The 20,627-nt window shown below is 43.9% G+C and overlaps 1 protein-coding gene across 3 annotated transcripts in view; it reads left to right on the top strand.

Moving 5' to 3' along the window:
* The window catches only part of FOXM1 (forkhead box M1), a 140,025-nt gene that overhangs the window by 1,153 nt on the left and 118,245 nt on the right, over nt 1-20,627 (top strand). For all 3 annotated transcript variants that reach the window (XM_069228163.1, XM_069228161.1, XM_069228162.1), the window contains exon 2: nt 450-1,041. In XM_069228163.1, the coding sequence (XP_069084264.1) occupies nt 495-1,041 (547 nt within the window). In that variant the 5' untranslated portion in view covers nt 450-494. The remainder of the gene's footprint in view (nt 1-449; nt 1,042-20,627) is intronic.

Genomic DNA, 20,627 nt, shown 5'->3' with positions numbered 1-20,627 from the left:
AAGTTTCCTGCATACAGTAGTAATTCTTGCAGCAAATGTACGACCCTGTTTTAATGCAATGTTTTTTTTTATTTATTATAAGTGACAATAATGTGTTTCATTGAGCTATGAAATAAACTGGATTGAAATACATTGATGGTATTTATAACACTGCACAGATGGTATATAGAAAAGAACCGTGTATAGTTTGTGGAGTTAAGGTAATCCCTAATTTCCACCAGGCCAACATTTTTTTTGAATGTGCATTGTTGACGTAAGGCTGGATTTAAAAGAAGATACGACTCGTGACATAACTTTGTGCATTGTACACAAATATTTGAGACGTGTTCTTAGAAATTTTGAGCCTTTTAAAGCATCGGGTCCTTCATTTTCCTCAAAAACGCATCTCAGAAAACTAACTCCAGCAGCTGAATGTCAGCTGTTTTAATGTGTTTTTCTTTTTTTCACAGGTCTTTTGTTTGGGGCTCAATGGAGAGTGACTGCACTAATCCACAATGAGGACCAGTCCTCGCAGGCCTCTAATTCTCAAGAGGCGGAAGCTGTCACTGCCTGCTGAAGATGCAGCTGCTTCACAGCGTGCAGTTACAAAGAGTGAAACAGATGGCAGATGTGACCGTGCATCCATTGAGCAACACGCCATTGATGCAGACTCCGACCCTCAGAAATTTCCAGCTGGAATTAAAATTATCAACCACCCCAGCATGCCCAACACACAGGTGGTGTTCGTACCCAAACATGCCAATGTCCAAAACATTATTGCTGCTCTAACTGCCAAGGGCAAGGAATGTGGGAGCACTGGACCCAACAAGTTTATATTGATCAGCGGGGGTGGTTCTCTGCGACAGGCATGCCCACCCGGAGCCCAGGAGCAGGCAGATACGGAAACAAGCATTGGAGGTGGAGGTTTTGGAAAAGCTGTCAATGACAGCAATATGTGCGTCTCACGAAAGCTCGTGGATGTGAAGATGGGAGACGGTATGTTGCTTCATACAGCAGCAAATATAACTCCTAACCACAAACCAAAACCCGAGGAGGAGAACAGTAAGTACAATTGATAATTCTCTTGACAATGTGGAATACTTTGAATTCGGGGTTTTGAATTGGACAACCCAGATGTGGTAAATGCAACCTCTGTCCGGTTTGAAATGGTGTCGGTGTGTAATGATTGGTAATCCTTAAAACACTCATGGAGTGGTGCAGTAGAAAATGCCCTTAAGTCTGCCTGAGGGGCTGGGCCCATTCCTTGCTATTAAAAGTGAACTTGCTTTTAAAAACAGTGGCCATAATAAATGAAACTATTTGATGGCTGAATTTCAATCGCACTTAAATTACCATAATTGAAGCACATCAAGCCTCACTGCATGCTCGTTTTTGACAATAGATAGCATGTATTTTCTGGTGTGTGACCTAAAATAAAGGTGGTTTGGTCTGATAAAAAGGCAATTTGATTCAGGAGATAGTTGCTTCACTCTGCTAGTTAGTTGCTTGGATAGTGTGAGGAGTCACAAGACCTGCATCTGTCTCTCTTATGAGACCCGAAGATGTAGCCACTCCGTGATCTGTAGTAGTCTTGACTAGGAGCTTCACTGAGGGCCTACATCAAGTGTATGACCAAGAAAGGGATGGATGGTAAGTTCGCATTGTTCAGCCTGGGCATCTGGTGGCCACCTTTATTTAGAGGTGATAAGTATTTCTCCCGAAGACAGTATGAATCGGCATGCTGCTGTTCTATAACAGCAGAGCTATCCTGAGCGTCCATATAATAATTTGGTCTTGTGTGTTATAAAACAGAGCAGTGGTTTCCAAACGTTTTAGAATTGCAATCTAATTTTTCAGAATGACGGACTTTTGCAACCCACCTAACTTTAACAAGCACGAAGCGGCGTCATTATTATTTTCTTTAAGTGTTATGGTAGACATGCTTTTAAAATGCAGCAAATTACCAAGCTAACATACTCTTTACACTTTTTTGCCTTCCTCTCTAATAGAAATTGTTTTTAAATGCCACAGCCTTGACCACACCCTTCAATATGTCTACTGGACTTTGGTCAAGGAATTGATCTGCCCATAAAAGTAGCAGATGGTGAACCGTACTGGAGTTGGAACACTCTTCAAAGTGGGGTGCTCGCCTGTGGCATCTGTTCACTAAAATCACAAGGCTTCTGAAAAATCATGGTGTTGATACCAGTGATTTTAGCAAATTTAAAAAAAAAAAAAAAAAAAAAAATGTCTGTAATCGAGAATGGGATAAGGCTTTGTATCCATTTGTGTGTTAAAACTGGGCCCAGTGGTGCATTCTGGACTATATATACATACTTAATATTATATAGTGCAAGCACTGGCCAAGGGCATTGGAACACTTTACATAAACACAAGATTACACTCCATAAAGCCATTTTTCAATTCATTTTATTTTAATCACATGAGATTAAGTGATTTAGTGGGATTTGAACATGGTTCCCAAGATCTGCAGCTCTGGCTTTTAGGCCACATCCATATTTCTAAATGTATGTGTGAAAGCCAAACACAAGTGATAAGATTGTATTTGGTTATGTATAGTGAGCACATTCTCTGTTGAAATGGCTTTCTGATGTGAAAAGCAGCAGCCAAAAACAATGAAAGGTTCAGAGTCTTGCTTATGAATGCTTGCAAGGGTTTGTTTTAAAACTGGACTCTGGGACATAGTTCAGCACATTTGCACCAGTGGTGCAGGAACAATTTTCAGAGTGGGGTAGCTGGCATCAATGTTGTGTCACTAAAGTCACAGGTATTGTGAAAAATCCTAGCTTTACACAAAGTGTAGCAAATGTATGCAGCAGGAGATTGGTAAGGGTGTAGTATGTAGCAGGTGATGCATTTTAGAGCCCACTATCACAAATATATCACTAAAGTGTTGTGTGGTAACGCACTGTCATTTACAGACAGCACATTTTGCATTGACATGGCCACTACATTTGCACAATTCAAAGGGGAGGGAAGGGGTATTATAGAGGAGGACTCATCCTCCTTATCTATAAATGTACACTAAAAAAATGGGAGTCCTGCTCATGCACGTGGTCTATTTCCCCTCAGGGTAAAAAAAAAGAAGAAAAAAAACGTTTTATAGTGTAACATGACTGGTAGGAAAAACCTATGTTTTATTCTGTCCTCCACGTGCTATGACTAAATTCGGGAAGACAAAGATAGAAAGTGAAAACCTGCATTTAATGACCCTATTTTCATTCTGATTCGGCCAACCTCTTTCTGCCACCCTTCTCTGTGGTCCATCAGGACCATGTATTTCACTCTTTGAGACCACTTCTAATTATAGGTGTAAAGTGTTATTACGACATACACTTGCATGCACATTAAGAAACCATGCACGTGTGTTTTGTTCCGTAGTATCTGAAACATAATAAAGGAGGAATCGGCCTGCCAGAGTACAGGGCACAGCGTAGGGGCTGGCACTCCGCAACATCAGCGAGGCCTTGGTTGTTTAAAAATGACACCCTACTGTGATTTTGCTCGTACATTTAAAATGTTCTTCCAAATTACATGAATAGTGTATCAGGTGAGCACATCTAGTCCATGTGTTGATCATAACCCCCGTGGGTGAACATCCACTTTGCACAGACATACTGTTTTCCTGCTAGAACCAGTAGCACACAAATGATGATGTATGAAAACTGGATTTCCACAGCAAATGTGACAAGATAATTACAAAATGTAAAGGCATTCTTATTTATTGCTCTTTCTCGACCACCTGAAATCGGATGGTGACCCACAGTTTGGGAAACACTGAGGTAGGCCATTCCAAGGTGCAAACAGTGAAGTGAGTACAACAGATGCGTGTTAGAACTCACCCTTTGCTAGGGGATGGAAGGCATGGGTACAAGATTGCTAAATAGTTGGCGATATGTAAGCAAAATAGATCTTGGCATCTGTGGCTACTGGGAGTCTCAAGTGGGAATTTCAGATTATTAGGACTCTTTTCCAAGATGGCCCACTTGTTTGCAGATAAGACTACACCTTCCACAATCGGACCGTAGACATTCTGGTTAATTCTAGGAGAAGCATTAGCGTGCATCAAGGATAGGACACCAATGAAGACCAGCAAACACCTGACAAGTTCACGTGCTGTGCTGTCCAAGGGTTTCAATTCACACTTGCTTAACATGTGAAGTGTCTCCTCTGCTTTAATTTGCGACTATTTAATGTACTGTACAGCCAAATTTATTGTATCTGGTGGGGCAAAAAAAAAAAATCACAACTTTGTTTCATCCCATGATTTTAACATTATATTCAAAACTTCTAAATCACGGGGCATATGGTATACATACTTGTAGAGAATGAAAAAAAAAAAAAATATTGATATAGCTAACCATTCACATGATACCATGCTCCGAATCCAAAAAGTTGATACAAAGATCTGTCACCAGTGCAGGAAGTCTGCGTAATGAGTAAGAGGCGTTCTGAATGGATGTAAATATGACATTTGTGCAAGTTGATTGTTTTGTATAGCGTATTGCCTAAGTATATTACATTCAGGAACTCTGCCACTTCGCATGCTGTGCTACTATTGTCAGGGTCAGGACGTATCATGGTCCTTAGTTCATACTATGTACATTGTGCATGATTACCTTGGATTACCGACTAGACTGACATTCTTGTATTTGGTTGATGAGAAGTTTGGTTACTGTGCCACAGTGACACAACCTTCGGGATCTTTACTTTGTGAACAGATGTTTCTTATGAGTGACCTTGTATTAGCAGTCCGCAGTCACTTTGCTCTCTCACCTGCTGCCTTGAAAAAGTCACATGTTGTGAGGAAACACGTGTTGGATGTTGATGTGCATCTTGATTTATGAGGTTTGCCTTCCCTGATTGAAACTGTTGATGTCTTCTCAACTGTACAAGAAGTACAAAGAAGAATATGGAACTCATCTGATAATAAAAAACTGGATGGGATTGGAATCTCCATATACTCATTACATTACATTGTATTGGAATTAATTTGAGTGCTGTGGTTCCATCCTCTGTTTAATGTAGTATAAGTGCTATGTTTAGTACATGTTTATGCTTTGGGGTATTGGGGCATCGGCAACCATACAGCACCACCTTCTAATTCTTTCGATGAAGCAAAACTTGGAATTGTTCCAAACTTCTGTTGGACACTCATAGGATGTACGGTTAACATACCATCATTACCCTTTTCTTTGTTTGCTAAGTATATTCTTTGACCAGGGAGTATATCAAAATGAGATATAACACCAGTCCAGTAGTTAAACAGTGGGGTTTGACCATGGTTCGGTGTGAGAGTCCATGGGGGGCATAGGACATTAAAGTTTCACATAAAAGTAGGTTACTTACACCATGCATGAGCGATTTAGGCAATATTAACTCATTTACTGATGGAGAAACTAACAGTTAAGTCATCAGCCAATGATTAGTATGGACAGTGGAAGGGGAGAGAGAGGAGTAAGTGGAAGCATCTACTTTTGTATTAGTGAAACTTAAGGCTTTGGGGTAAGACAAAGTTAGCGGATAATATTGATTGCTCCTGAACAGACCTATACTAAGACAAAGTGAGGCCAATTATTCATTTTATCAGAATTCCTTTTGATGGTATAAAGCAGAGTTGCATCCTTTGAATGATGCCTTATTGCCTAGCATTGTCTTATTATGTTGAGGGTTGTTCTAGTACACATATCAGGATGGATACTTCCCATATATTTGGCTGTGTCAGGAAAAACGTGATTCACATTTTTCCCCTTGAAGTTGGGGGTTTTCTGGGGGATTTCCTCTGGTTTCAGAGAGCCTTTCAACGTTCAAAAATTGTGTCCATTGGGTATTTTAGAGAGTTTAGGTGGGAGACCTATCTATTGTTTTCTCTAAAGGAGCTGGGAGTTCGTGTCGTTTGGTTCAGCTGATGTTTCTCTTATTAGTTGAGTGTCCTGCTCGCTTTCAAGTAGTTAAGGAATCGCTCTGAAGAGAGCAATATGTAGAAGATGTATAGCAAACGAAGGCTTAAGCTTTAAAATGCTGCATTTTCTAAGAAGGCTATTTTCGGGGTAAATTTTATGAAATGGAATCCAATATTTCCCACTAATTAATGTTACTCAAAGCAATTACACATGTGTTTGGGATAATGCCCTAAGTGGCCAAGGGTATGCCCAGAAATGAGTCCTGTGCTCACTGTGCAATTGAACCAAGATACTCCCGACTGAAGATCCCCAATTAGGGCGAAACCAGTCTTGGGTTGCCTGTGTTACAGTTCAAAGAGGACCAAGGTTGGCAGTTCGGGCTGCCTTGTTCCTGTCGGAGCAGGATCAAGACTAATTTGCATATGGCTGGGTCTACTCAGAGGTGGTATGAGGGGTAAAAGAACAATAGGTTGGAATCCTACCCGTATGTTTTTCCCTCATCTTTTGTGTGTTGGATATAAAAACAACTTCATACAAAGAAATATTCCCTTCCAACTGTACGCTCTCATTAAGAGTTGTAAATTGCAATTAACATCCAAATAACTGAATAGAATGGAACACATCAATCAATCAGGATTTATAAAGTGTAGCGAACCGCCCATGAGGGTCTGAGGGTGCATGAGTTGCTTTGTGGTGCTCAGTTCATTCGAACAGCCATGTCTTCAGTCCTCTGAACATCCGGAGCTATGCAGCGTTTCAGAGGTGCAGGGGAATGTCGTTCCAGTCTTGGCCATCAGGTGAGAGAAGGAGCATCCTAACTGTTGAATCTACAGATCCGGGGGCTGTCTGCAAGGAAAAGGGATGTGGTTCGCACATGTCTGGTCTGTTGGTGGAAGGTCATATCTCTCATCTCTTCTTTTCATTATTTAAAGTTTGTTAACCTATTTTTCAAAATGATTTAAACACTAGCACACTTAGACTACCCAATCCACCCCACTCAAAAATTAAGGAAATTATTTTTCACGCTCTTAACCTCGGTTCACACCCAGCATATTCTACTCAACTATAAACCCATTAAAACACAGATGAGATTAGTTTTATACAGTACCCTGTTAACTTGTGCGAAACAAATCCTCAAAACAACAGGATCATGATCGGCATTAAGGCAACATATGTTTTACATAATCCTGGACTAATTTACAATCCTAGAATAACATAATGAAAGCTTATCATTCCCCAAATTCATGAATTTAGTTTTTATAAATTGTAAATTGGGATGTGGAATTCCTATCGCCGGGACATCTTGTTGGGGTCAAGGGCAACAAGTTTTTATGTTTACTTTGTCCTTGGGACAAGTAGGTTTTTATGTTTACTTTGTCCTTGGGACAAGTAGGCCCAACCGTCTGCAGCACAAACCCCTTTGGCTGCCTGTTTACAGAGAGTGGAACTCTCTGCAGTTGAGGTAATGTGTTTCCAAAAGATAATGCTGTTCGAACTTGTATTTATGGTTCATTATTTGAAAGCCTTCATTATTAGGGTGAGTGCTGTAAATAAATGTTTTAAGGTCACACTTCACTACTGACGTTGGTTCCAGTACAAAAAAAAAAAACGTGTATACACATGTTGGAAAAGTTTAGGCTATGAGGCTAAGTATAATGCTCCCAGAATGCTCTCTGATTAGATGCAAATGAAGTGTCATTTAGTAAAATGTGTTGATGCATGCTAGTATTTCCCAAAAATATTTCTAATGGAAAGTCAGTGTAACCATTTTCAACACGATTATGGGAAGCATGAAAATAAACAAACACTGACAAAGCCAACTGATCTGACATATTTTTATAAGTCTTTTAGTTTCATCAATGCGTGTCTTGTTTTGACATGGCTTTTGTAACACTTTATTGTTGTGGGAGCTACCAGGCCCTCAACATTGTAACAAACACTGGCAAAAAAAAAAAAACCAAAGGTTTTTGAACTCTAAAAGCACACGTTGCCACCAGTGGCATAACAAAGGCCCTGCAGCCGCCCTCCAGGGGGCCCCTTCAGCACAGCACCTGCCCTGAGTGAGTCTGGAGAGGGGGCTCCTCCATGTTCTTTGCAAAGGGGCACCCTCCAGTTTCGTTACATCACTGATTGCCACTGTAGTTCCTGACACTGAACAAAAGTACTTTGTGTGCCAATATGCTCCTTGTGGAAGAGCAGAATGCGATCACTCACAGTAAAGCCAGCCGAAAGAGAGAGAAATAGAAGTTTAATAAAAACAAAATGTCTTTGTTAACACCAGACCTAATTAGGGACCAAGACCCACATGTAAGTAGCTTTTTGCATGTTGCAAACAGCGACTTTCGCTGTTTGCGACGTGCAAAAAGAACATTGCGATGCACAAACCCAGTTTTGCGATTCGGTAACCTGGTTACCGAATCGCAAAACCGGTTTGCGACTTGCAATTAGGAAGGGGTGTTCCCTTCCTAATTGCGACTCGCAGTGCAATGTAGGATTGTTTTGTGACCGCGGGCGCAAACCAATCGCAGTTTGCACCCATTTCAAATGGGTGCTAACACGTTCGCAAAAGGGAAGGGGTCCCCAGGGGACTCCTTCCCCATTGTGAATGTCACTGTAAACATTTTTTCAGAGCAGGCAGTGGTCCTGTGGACCACTGCCTGCTCTGAAAAAATGAAACAAAAACGTTTCATTTTTCGTTTTTGTAATGCATCTCGTTTTCCTTTATGGAAAACGGGCTGCATTACAAAAAAAAAAAAAAAAAAAAGCTTTATTGAAAAGCAGTCACAGACATGGTGGTCTGCTGTCTCCAGCAGGCCACCATCCCTGTGAGGGCCGCCATTCGCAAGGGGGTCGCAAATTGCGACCCACTTCATGATTGTTCATGAGGTGGGCATTTGCGAAGCCCTTGCGAATCACAGATGGTGTCAGGGACACCATCCTACATTCGGATTTGCGGCTCGCAAATCTGAACCTACCTACATGTGGCCCCAAATTTTTAAGGTCACAAAAGTGCACCCATAGTATATGTCGTACCCCTATAAAATATTTGTGAATTGTATTTTAGCATGGGTAAATAAGCATGTGTAGATTTGCTCATGTGAAAATCTATTGAGCATTTGCAAATTCATTTTCCCTCCAGCCACTTTCTTCCCAACCCTGGAAGAAGTTCTAATTCTGCCATTGTCAGGAGCAAATGTCCAACCTTTCTTAATAGGGGAAAATATTAGAGAGAAGCTGGTGAAAATCTTTAAAGCATGCAGGTTAGTAGGTTTGCAGACTCGAAGGCATTCCAGCCCTGGAACTATTGCTTACTGCTTCCTCCAGCCCCAGTATGCAGATCTGCAGAAAGGTGGCAAAATAAGGAAATTGCTACAGTAGGGATTGAAACTGCAAGTATTCAAGCCCTACTATGGTGGTAGCCCTGGCATAATCAGAGAGGCTATTATCAGAGCTCTTACATAATGAGATTGCTGCCATAGTTTGTCGCCACACTACATGGCACCAAAGGGACAAGTAGATCTTTTTACAGGACAAGTAGATTTGAGAAGCAACCTGTCCCCTGGACAAGTAGATATTTTAATAAATTCCACACCCCTGTACTGTTTTCTCAAAACCTTTAGTGTTGTCCTGAATTGGAATGGAATTTGTTATTGCTGTATATTTTCATACTTTATCTTCGTTGTTATTAAGCCTATGTAATAGCTCACAAGGTGTGGATATTCAGGAAGTGGAAGATCTGAAAATCTAAAGAAATCACGAAAAGGATTTGGTAATAAACTGATTCTGATGAGTAGATAAGAAACATTTCAGATTTCAATCTGGAGGATTAAGCATCTTTCTTCGCATTTTCTAGAATCAAATGCAGAATTGAAGTGACATGTTAAGTGCTTGCGACACAATCTTAATGTGCATATGTTAAGCTAATTTTGTATAGCAGAGGCCCAGCCTAATAGATTGTGCCTTTTTGATACTATGTTTCAGGGATTAGAGACTGGTCTGTGATTTCTAAATTATGCAAATTTTGGATTGCATTACATCATGAGGTGTTTTTTTTTTTTTTGGGGGTGTCTAATATTGATGCATTCATCCCACTGGATTAAATGAATTAAATATTTTAACAGGGTGGGCATGCTAATTGGTAGTTTTGATCTTTTGTTTCTGTTTGTGAATTTCGGTCATCAGGGGAGATTCCTCATTTTGGTTGTACAGTTTTCATTTTGAGGATGATAGTTGCTCTTGTATTTGAACACCTAGAGATTGTGGATTGTATTTGTCCTTTTCTTTCTGAAGTATAATTGAATTTATCGTTTTTTATTTTTTTGTTTGTTTCACGAGCAGTAGTCTGCAGGGAGAGAATCTCCTCCCCCCCCCCCCCTCCCGCCCCCACCCCATCCAGTGAAAATCTGAAAAATGTTTATAATACTAAATATCTAAGCCTATTGCATTCCAATTTACATCTAGTACTAATCCTAATAATCCCTCCTTCCCCCCCGTGATTTCAGGGTTGACCCATCAGTCTGCAAAGTTCACTCATTGATACTCCGCTAGACCCCCCTCCTTGAGGTATGCATCCGCTTTACCCACTTTTAATACCTCTTCTTTATCTGCTGTGAAGCTTGCTATGTTATGGGACCTCTTTAACTCTTAGGTTGGACGCCTGTGCCTTTTACACACAAATACATTTTTATTCTGATATATATATTTTTTTTTAGTATACCCTGCTTTTAGCTAGTTGTTTATTTTTAATCAGCTGCCTCTTTCTAAGAAGACAGAATTAATGCTGTACATTTTATCAGCCATTGTACAGTGTGCACTCTGTGCCCTGTTCAAGGATGTCATGTATGATACATGACATGCTAATTTGTATTGTCAACCCAGGAGCCAGTCTTGTCCACAAAAACACACCAGTACATCAGGCCTGTTCTACAAACCCTGTACACAATCGATAGATAGATAGATATTACCTAGTGGCCATCGCCACTAGGTAGTTATAGTTAGGACCTAGTTTCTATAGAAAAAGCGTCTTATTTTTCTAATAACTTTGGCGCCGCTTGAATCTTCACAACATTTTCCCCAATACTTTCACACTCGCATGAGCTGCAGTCTGGAAAATTTTGGGGTGATCTGGCGGGGGTCAGAGAAAAAAGTGGGGGTCCTAAAACACGTTTTCTCCATTCATTTTTGCATAGGAATTTTGAACAACAAAAGCACAAAAACTACTTGGTACTTACACCAAATTTGGCAGAAAGGTAGCTCTTGGTCCATATAGAGCCCTTTTTTAGGGTCGAGCGCGCAAGCCCTGAATCCTGTTCTAATCTCTGTGGGCTTTTAACCAGGCCCACTCTTGCTATTCGTTCTTTGCTGTGCTTGTCTTAAATGCTTCATTTTTATTGGTGCATTTTATGAAATGTCCCTTGATTGTGTGCTGAGTTCCCTCCCCAGGCGTACTAAGTGAAAATTTCTGTTGGCCATCACTACGTCACACTTCCTCCTGTGATGGATCCTCCTCTGGTTTCAGTTTACCTTTCATCCCAGCTGCGTTCCTTTTTAGACCTTCACGCAGGGAGCCAATAACTCTTGCGCTCACGGTGGCGGAGGCGTTTGAATCGGCTTGTTTATGGATCTGCAAAGTGTTGGCAGATTTTCAAAACTATTATACATAACAAAGTGATGTGCACGGAAACGTCGACACTTAGCGAACTGAGATTATAATTTGGGTCTTTGCAATCTCCATCTAGTAGACCACTTCATTTGCAATTGCTTAAGTTTCTGATCGGAAAACGAATGCATTGATAGACACGGACGGTCCGCAGTCGGAGTACAACGTCAATCGCTCTAACTCGAGCAAATGCAAGACAGATTGTGTTGCAAATGCTTGTGGTGTTTGCTGTAAATCATTTCTGTAGCTTTAGAGAAATTAAAGGAATTCCATACTTGTATAGATAGGGTCGCAGATCCGTCCTGAATCCAATGTGAAGCGTTGCGTCTCCGCATGGCAGAAGGAAGCAATATGATTGGCTGGCCGCAACCTGTGGAGAAAGTTGCGGTGGCCATCTATCAACTGGTGCACAGCCCCGGGAGATGGACATAGGGGCTGTAAATAATAAAAGGGTTCAAGGTAGAGGTACTCTGACCCTGTGAGGTTCACCAGTGATTGTCCGAGGGACCCCTTATGAGTTTGAAATGGTTCAAAACTATTTTTTTTTAATTTTTTATTTTTTTTATTTTTTTTTTTTAATTTCTTTCCACGATCACGAAGTTCTGGTGAAAATACACATGCACCCACTGACAGACCCACAAAAAAAACAAAATTCACTGAAAAAAAACTAAGGTTACAGGGACATTATAGTTAGGAAATAGAATTTTAAAAAACATAGAAATTCACTGAAAAAAAAGGTTCCAGGGCTGTTATGTTTAGGCCCACATTTTAAACTTTAAAAAACCATAGAATTCACCTGTTCTAGTCATGTTCAGTAACTATAACTCGTGACCTAAGGTAACTATAACTCGCACCCTCACCATGCACTGCTAATTACCACACAAATTACGGCACTCATGACATCTTTGATAAAGGAGCCATGTCTGGGCATGAGATAGTATGGTGGGCGAAAGAACAATGGTTTGGAATACGTCTCCAAGCAATTGCCAGTGGTTGGACTTATTGAAAGTATTTCTCCCATCACCTTTTGTGTGTTTGATGGGGTGGGAAATAAACATCCCTTTTCTGATGGATACAACTACCTGTGGATTCCTCACCTAATGAATACTCCCATGGCGCCAGCATTCAACGGAAATCTTCTTCCTAGCTTCTGCACGTCGACGAGGACGTCACATTTGCCCACGCGACGCCGTCTGACGTCATACAGGCAACAAGAGGTCCTCGCCGACGTCGGTTCCCTTTTTTCCGTGCCATTCGAAACGGTTATCTTCGAGGGAGCTACTGTTGCTTTTCGAGTTAGTGTGTTTTTCTGCTGCGTGTTTTTTTCTCTGAGGTTACTATGTCTCAGAAGAAGTCTGGTTTCAAGCCCTGTCGAGAGTGTGGGGGCAAGATGTCGGTTACTGACCCACATTCGGACTGCTTGTGGTGCTTAAGTTCCGACCACGACGTGGCCACGTGTGATTCATGTCAACACATGAATCCGAAAGCCCTGAAGGAGAGAGAAGCCAAACTCTTTATGGCGAAGTCGAAGAGAAAGGATAAGAGACATCATAGAAAATCCTCCTCGCCGAAGTCTCATCGACGTCATCGAGACTCCCGGCGCCGTCGGGACTCACGGCACCATTCGAGCAAGGAGAGGTCTCGATCGAGGTCGCCATCGGCTCGGCGTCGGAAGACTTGGGAGGTCAGTCCCACAGTCACTCCTCATCCATCGACGCCGTTGCCTTCTCCGGCTTCGCCGACTTCGCCTGGGCAGACGTCTTCAGTGATTGAGATGCCACAGCCTCAGGTGTTCTCTCCGACGTCACAGACGTCGAGGCCGGCGTCGGGGTCGCCTTCGATCCAGGCACCCCAGTATCCGGCTCCTGGAGTCGATAATACCGCATTTTTAAATGCAATGTTTACCATCTTCCAGCAGATGGCTCCAGGCAGTGCTCTGACTGGTCCTTTGGGCCCGTTGGCTTTCAGCTTGGGTGCTCCGGCGCCGCTACGGCCAGCACCCTTCATGCCCCTTCTCCCCTTGGGGAATGTGGGCTCGGCGCCGGTGTCGACTCCGGTGGCTCCAGAGGTTTCGGCCCCATCGGCTTCGGGGTTTCGGCCAGTGACCCCGGCAGGACCATCTGAGACTCAGAGACGCACTTCTCTTCATCCGGCTCCTGGCTCGGCGTCGAAGCTTCCTGTGGCACCTGACATGGCGTTGGACGGATCCGGTGATCGGCGTCGTTCCTCGACTTCTGCTGACGCCATGTCGACGCCGCGAATTGAGGAGAGGTTACATTCGAGGAGACGTGCTCTCCGTCTTTTGGAGGAACAGGAATATCAACGGGTCCTGGAGGAAGGAGAAATTGAGGATTCTGGCGAGGGTCTTCATGGACTGGATACAGCTAGTGGCCTTGATACTTCCCCTGAGTGGGACTTGTCATCTCCAGGGGAGTATACTGAGGAGGCAGCCACTTTTCATGCTGTAATAAGGAAGGCAGCTAACTTCCTCGAACTGCCTTTGCCGGTGGCTGAGGCGAAACAAAATTTACTAACTGAGGTCTTACATCCGGCCTCTACATCGGCAGAGCCTCTTTTGCCATTTAACGAGGCTCTGCTTGAACCGGTATTGGAGGTCTGGAAGAAGCCGGTATCTTTCTCGGCTGTTAATAGGCCTGTGGCAGGAGGTATCGGGCTGCACCATCTGACCCTGGCTTTCTTTCCAGACACCCTACGCCGGAGAGCTTGGTGGTCCAGGCTTCCTGTTCTGCTAGATCTGCGCCTGGATCTTTTCCAACAGTGCCGGGGGAGAGAGACTCCAAAAAGTTGGACTCACAGTCGAAGAAAGTATTTTCGTCTTGTAGCATGGCGTTAAAGTCCACCAACGCTACGTGTATCTTGGGGCGGTACATGTATGGACGAGATAGCATCATCGCATACAGAGCTTCCTCAAGGACTCTTGAATCTTGTGTCCGATGCTCAGGCTGCTGCAACCCAGGTTATCCAATCTGGGTTGGATACAACTGACTCTGTGGCTAGAGCGATGGGCACGGTGGTGGTTGCAAGGAGACAGGCTTGGCTTCGCAACTCAGGGTTCTCTTTGGATGTGCAGTCGACCCTGTTGGACCTCCCGTTTGATGGGGACAAACTTTTTGGTGCCAAAGCAGATTCGGCCTTGGAGAGGTTTAAAGAGAGTAGGGCCACGGCCAAGTCGTTAGGACTGCAAGCCGCTTCTTCTGCCTCCTCCAGGTTTTTTAGGAGGTTTCGAGGATTTGGTCGTGGCTCATCCTCCTCTTCCTTTCGGGGGAGATTCAAACAACCTACCTCCTCTCTCACCTTTAGATCAATTAGAGGGAGGGGTAGGGTCCGTACCAGGGGAGCCTCTCAGCAGCACTCTGCCTCTTCCTCGTCCTCTGGAGGGGTGCAGCAGGGGAAGCAGCCTTATGCTTCCACCAATTCCCACTCACTCCTCTCCTGTAGGGGGACGGTTACTGCATTTTCTTCACAAGTGGGAGGTCATCACATCAGACACCTGGGTTACCAGCATTGTGGGTAAAGGCTACAGCCTTCCCTTTCGGGAGTTTCTGCCCCCCATCCCGCCCCGCCCATCTTATTGTTCAGAAGAACACCTCCTGTTGTTAGAACAGGAGGTTCAAGTCCTCCTTTCAAAGGGCGCGGTGGAGTTGGTTCCAGAGCAGGAAAAGGGTCAAGGTTGTTACTCAAGGTACTTCCTGATTCCCAAAAAGGATGGTCGGTTGAGACCAATCCTGGACCTGAGGATTTTGAATTGGTTCCTCAAACAGGAAAAGTTCAAGATGCTGACCCTAGCTCAGGTGCTTTTGGCTTTGAACAAGGGAGATTGGATGGTGTCTGTCGACTTGCAGGATGCTTACTTTCATATCCCGATACTCAAGTCGCACAGGAAGTATCTCCGGTTTGTGGTGGGGTCGCAGCACTATCAGTTTGCGGTCCTCCCGTTTGGTCTTACTTCAGCACCTCGAGTCTTCACGAAGGTGATATCGGTGGTTGCGGCAGAGCTCAGAAGGAAGGGGATAGCAGTATTCCCTTACCTGGACGACTGGTTGATCAAAGCCAAGTCCCCGGAGCTTGTGTTGCATCATCTATAGTCGACAACCCAGTTGTTGTTCGATCTGGGCTTTTCGGTAAACGTGCCCAAATCTCACCTAGAGCCCTCTCAACGCCTCCTGTTCATAGGGGCAGCACTGGATACAACATTGGATCGAGCCTTTCCTCCGCCTCAGCAGATTCAAGATATTCAGGCGTTGGTTCCAATGTTTCGAAGTGGAGCGGTCGTTCCAGTCCTCAAGGTCCTTCGTCTGCTCGGTCTGTTTGCCTCCTGCATACTGTTGGTCACGCATGCTCGTGGCACATGAGGGCTCTTCAGTGGTGCCTCCGAAGGCAGTGGTCTCAGCACAGAGGAGATCTCGAAGGTTCGGTCAGGATCTCCAGAGATGCTGCTACGGACTTGAAGTGGTGGATTGCGGGCGACAATCTTTCCCAAGGAAGGCCGTTCACGCAGTCTCCACGGTCATAGCGGATGCTTCCACTCTAGGGTGGGGAGCTCATCTGGGGGACCTGGAGATCAGAGGGCTTTGGTCTCCAGAGGAACAGATTTTTCATATCAATCTGTTAGAGTTACGGACTGTACGTCTGGCTCTCAAGGCCTTCCTCCCATCCCTTCGCGGTCAGTCGGTTCAGATCCTGACGGACAATACTACCGCGATGTGGTATATAAACAAACAGGGAGGAGTGGGGTCGTACCTTCTCTGCAGAGAAGCTCTTCGGCTATGGTCCTGGGCAAAGGACCATCGGATTTGCTTGGTAGCAAATCATCTGGCCGGAGTCTTGAATGTACGTGCGGACAGTCTGTCGCCATTTCTCGGCCGACCACGAGTGGCGTCTCCATCCAGATCAAGTCCGTCTAATCTTCCAGTTGTGGGGGTTTCCTCAGATAGATCTGTTTGCCACCCGGGAGAACTCGCACTGTCCGTTATTCTGCAGCCTCCAGTATCCGGTGCAGGGAGCTTTGGGGGGCGCGTTTCAGAGAACCTGGTGCGACCAGTTGCTTTACGCGTTTCCCCCCCATACCCTTGATTCCTCGAGTATTGAGGAAAATTTGCCAAGACTGGGCCCAAGTCATCTTAATAGCTCCGGATTGGCCGAGGAGGGTGTGGTATTCCGACCTTCTCCAACTCTCACTGTGCCCTCCGCTCCGTCTCCCTCTCAGGGCAGACCTCCTCTCGCAATCGCAGGGGCAGGTTTTACACCCCAACCTCCAGAGTCTGCACCTACATGCCTGGAGATTGAACGGGGCAACCTGAGTTCCTTCTCTCTCCCGCCTGATGTAGTGGATGTTATCTTAGCGACCAGGCGACACTCCACTAAATCTATCTACGCTAATAGGTGGTCTAAATTTGTGGTATGGTGTGAGAGAGACAGATTGATCCCTTACGTGCTCATTTGGCAGATGTTTTATCTTTTGCTTTGTCTTTAGCACAGGGGTTGTGCAGTGGCTACTATTAGAGGTTACTTGTCTGCCTTGTCTGCCTTGTCAGCCTTCATTTGTCTTCCAGACCAACCTTCGTTATTTAAATCTCCTATTGTACTTAGATTCTTGAAGGGCCTTATGAATAAATATCCTCCAAAACCTTTCGTTATGCCTCAATGGGATTTGTCCTTGGTCCGGACTTTCCTTATGGTGTCCCCTTTTGAGCCTATGCATTCTTGCCCCTTAAGGTTCTTAGTTATTAAAACAGTCTTCCTGGTGGCTATAACATCTGCAAGGAGAGTGAGTGAGTTGCAGGCTTTATCGGTAAAACCCCCTTATACAACTTTTTATGGGGATAAGGTGGTGTTGAGGACCAAGGCTGCTTTCCTTCCGAAGGTTGTTTCACCCTTCCATTTGGCCCAGACAATTACTCTGTCCACGTTCTATCCTCCGCCTCATCCTTCAAAGGAAGAAGAGAGACTACATCGCTTGGACCCAAAGAGGGCGTTAAGCTTCTACATAGACAGAACTAAGGATTTCAGGCTGGAGGATCAGCTTTTCATCAGATACGTGGGCAAGAGGAAAGGCAGTCCACAAGAGAACACTCTCCAGGTGGGTTGTTCTTTGCATTAAAATTTGTTACTCTTTAGCAAAGAAGGATCCTCCTGATGGTATTAGAGCTCATTCCACCAGGGCTAAGTCGGCCACTTCGGCCTTGGCTAGGGGTGTTCCTGTGGTCGACATCTGCAAGGCCGCAACTTGGTCGTCCCATCACACTTTTGCGAAGCATTACTGCTTGGACTCTGAGGTCAGAAGGGACGGCCATTTTGCACGGTATGTGCTGCAGGATTTCTTGGTTTGACCATACAGGCACCCACCACCCGGCGCGGTACTGCTTTGGGACTCTATTCATTAGGTGAAGAATCCACAGGTAGTTGTATCCATCAGAAGAACGAGTTACTTACCTTCGGTAACAACTTTTCTGGTGGATACATTAGCTACCTGTGGATTCCTCACGGTCCCACCCGCCTCCCCGTTGCCTTTTTGGTCTCACCAAGTGATCCTTGAGTGTGCTCCTCTTGGTCTTGAGGACTGCAATAGATTATGTATATATGGACATATGTATATATGTTTGTGTGTATGTGTGTGTGTATGTATGTGTGTGTGTGTGTGTGTATATATATATATATATATATATATATATATATATATATATATATATATATATATATATATATATATTAAATCTATAGCCATCTTCTTGCAATGATGTGTAGTTTACAATGTTATGAGATGTTGCTTTTATCTTTCATTGCATTAGATTATTGTTCTCAGGCACGTAAAAAATGTTGGTACTGACGTCGGCACGTAGGCGAGGACCTCTTATTGCCTGTATGATGTCAGATGGCGTTGTGTGGGCAAATGTGACGTCCTCGTCGACGTGCAGAAGCTAGGAAGAAGATTTCCGTCGAATGCTGGCGCCCTGGGAGTATTCATTAGGTGAGGAATCCACAGGTAGCTAATGTATCCACCGGAAAAGTCGTTACCGAAGGTAAGTAACTCGTTCTTCTCTTAGTTTCAAGATGTCCCCCAGCAACAGTGCTCAAGTTCGCCTTATTGTGAAGTCTGGCTATCTCTCAACAATGGGTGAATAGTCTGAAGGGTCTTCCAGGCCTCTCCCTGGAGAATACACATCTGAGCCTGCATGTATATTCCAGCCACAATCGTCCTTGGGCGCGAATCACATCACAGTCCGCTTTGCTGATCTTGCCGCTGACTCTTCAGCTTCTTGAAAAGGTTGCCATCTAGGCCTCCGGTAGACCCTTGCCATTCTATTTGGGTACTCCTTTTGATTGGGACAGACAGAAGCGGTACAACCACTGTGTTCTCAGATCTAGACATAGGGTTCAGGAAGGAATCAGGCAAGAATCTCTAGGCAAAATTGTGGGGTTGTTTATCTGCTTTCCACTGGTTGTAATGATTACCCTGTTATGTTTCATCTGTCTAATTATCGCAGCCCATGCTTTTTATACTCGGATGCAATTACTTTAATAAGTGCATTAAAATACAGTTTGCATAGTGTCCTACCTTGGCATGTGTGAGTCACTGGGTAACCAAGCAAAAGGGGTATGATCAGTGTCAGGTTGGCACAAATCATCTCTTTCGTTCTAGGGCTGGGTGTTGCACTGCTGTTTGGCCAGGAGTTAGGCCGACAGCTTCCAAAGCAGTGTAGGGTTGACTTAGTCTGTCGCAGTCGGTGGTGCTGCCACCCTAAAATACTCAGTAATATTATCATAGGAACCGCACAACATGGCTCCCAATGTTCGGTCAGGTACTTATTTAACAGATGATCGGGTAACTCTTGCATGCCAAAAGTACCCTAACCACCTTTTATATGGAGACGTCCATAGTGTTACGCAAAAATCCTCCTCAGATGATGTAGTGAAATGTGTGTTTTGACCACTGGCTTCGTGTTGCACCACTTTGCGCTTGGCTGTCCACCGTCACACTAGTAATCACCGGTTACAGACTCCATTTTATATTCAGTTAAGCCTTAGCTTCGTTCTGCCTATAGACTTTATCGTAGCATTAGACACTCCCATGTTAAAAGGCTGCCTGTAATTTTCCACGTTGTAAACTGTCTTGTTTTTGTGTTCCTTATTTTTATTTGTAATTTTTTTTCTCACCAAGGGCTTTGGCTGATAAGAATGTACTCAGACGGCAGGCAACGGCCTTGCTTTGACTTGACGTCTTGGGATTGTGGCCCGATCCCAACATGTTATTTTCAAAGCATACCTAAACTAGCCAGCATGTTTGAATACTTCTTGCACAACTTAAGGTTTTTTCCAGAAAGCTCCTGCTTCAAGTTTTTTTAAGATATAAAAGAGTCCCTGATCGAAGGTAGGAGATTCAGAGACCTCAATCAGGATTCAGATGCCTGATAGAGATCTCTACCCTCACGGGAAATCTCTTTCTCGCAGTCGAACGGGGTCATCAGCTTGCTGGCAGGAGAAAGATGAAGCACCCGGCAGGTCCTACGGTGATGCATTTTTTTATTCATTATTTGCTTTGCATTCTAATATAGATACATAACTGTGTATATTGTAGTGGAGAATCAGTCCTTTAATTTTTGTGACTATTTTTAAACGTGCTTTCAACATGCTAATCTCCTTTTAGGAACCTTGCGTAGTGAAATAATAAATGTCTTCCAGAGATTTTTTGTCAGTGCATGAATATTTCAGCCCAGTCATTAGTGAAAAGCAAAACATCTGAATAGGTTATTCTAGTTTGAACCTAAAAGGATACCCCATTTGGTGTTTGCATCTCTGAATCCTATCTTACAGATATACCACAACTAGTAGTAATTCCAGTAAATTGTGGACCAGCTGTCACACAAATTTACTTGTAAATGGAGGTGGAGATGTTTTGCTCATGGTAGAGTCACATGATGTGTACAGAACACAAACTTTCAATTCCTGGGGGCACTTTTTCTGCAGTCGATATAAATGCAAACACTTTTCACACATACACTGTAGCAAGCGCACCTGCACAATACAGAGCTTATTAATACCACTAA

The sequence above is a fragment of the Pleurodeles waltl genome, chromosome 4_1, assembly GCF_031143425.1.
Source record: "Pleurodeles waltl isolate 20211129_DDA chromosome 4_1, aPleWal1.hap1.20221129, whole genome shotgun sequence".
Classification (NCBI taxonomy): domain Eukaryota; kingdom Metazoa; phylum Chordata; class Amphibia; order Caudata; family Salamandridae; genus Pleurodeles; species Pleurodeles waltl.
The sequence above is the reverse complement of the archived record's forward strand: the minus strand, read 5'-3'. Positions and strand labels throughout refer to the sequence as shown.